At 43.4% G+C, this 1,026-nt stretch overlaps 1 protein-coding gene across 1 annotated transcript; it reads left to right on the top strand.

Annotated features, from left to right (window-relative positions):
• Positions 1-270, top strand: LOC310927474 (dynein light chain 2, cytoplasmic-like; the record flags this gene model as incomplete). Its single annotated transcript, XM_083889769.1, has 1 exon — positions 1-270. One exon carries the CDS (start codon positions 1-3, stop codon positions 268-270), a length of 270 nt encoding a protein of 89 aa, XP_083745895.1.
• Between the last annotated feature and the right edge of the window lie 756 nt (positions 271-1,026).

Consider the following 1,026-nt stretch of genomic DNA (forward strand, 5'->3'; position numbering starts at 1 on the left):
ATGTCTGACAGGAAGGCGGTGATTAAAAATGCGGACATGTCCGAGGACATGCAGCAGGACGCCGTGGAGTGTGCCACGCAGGCCCTGGAGAAGTACAACATCGAGAAAGACATCGCAGCGTACATCAAGAAGGAGTTCGACAAGAAATACAACCCGACTTGGCACTGCATCGTCGGGAGGAACTTTGGCAGCTACGTGAGTCACGAGACCCAGCATTTCATTTACTTCTACCTGGGTCAGGTCGCCATTCTGCTGTTCAAGTCCGGCTGAGGTTGGACGACGGGGGGGGGTCGTGATTTTTTCCACACTCCCATCACCACCGGACGACGCACAACGAAACCGACTGACTCGACAAAAGGCACTTACAGTCATTCCTGCTGCCATTTTAAGGAACAAAGAAGAGAACATGGCCATGTTAAAGAGAGACCAGAGAGGGTGGACTCCATCAAAACCCCCCGGAAAAAACACAAGATTCAACTCAAAACATCATCACTGTCAGAAAATGAAAACCAAAGCGTGATCTGCACTTCTCAAACCGATTTCTCCACCGACTTTGGAACCCAAGCCTTTTCTTGTTTCTAGGAATAGGACGTCGTTTTCACAAATGACAGTCATGTCCTCACGGGGATTCATTTAAATTCTTTTGTATAATTCAATAAAGCCATCGTAGTGTAAGGAGAATTACACGTTTGCACAGATAATATGGGTTCATTCTAATGCTTATACAAAGCGTTGCCTGTATGTCATGGCGTGTTCTTGGAAATGGCTGTGCTAAATAAAGTGAGAATTGTTCAACATCAATTCTGTTTTTATTTATTTACCGAAATTGTAGAGCGGAAACAACTGTCAACCTGATTTGATAATCGATGAATCGCCTTTTTCGCGATTAAAACAATATTTTCGGATTGTTTTAGCTTCTTAATTGTGAATATTTTCTTTGTTTCTTTGCTCCACATAACAAAGAAACTGAATCATTTTGTCTTGGACAAAACAAGACATTGGAGAACATCGTCATTTCCATTCGGA

This window comes from Microchirus variegatus, assembly GCF_963457635.1.
Source record: "Microchirus variegatus genome assembly, chromosome: 5".
Lineage (NCBI taxonomy): Eukaryota > Metazoa > Chordata > Actinopteri > Pleuronectiformes > Soleidae > Microchirus > Microchirus variegatus.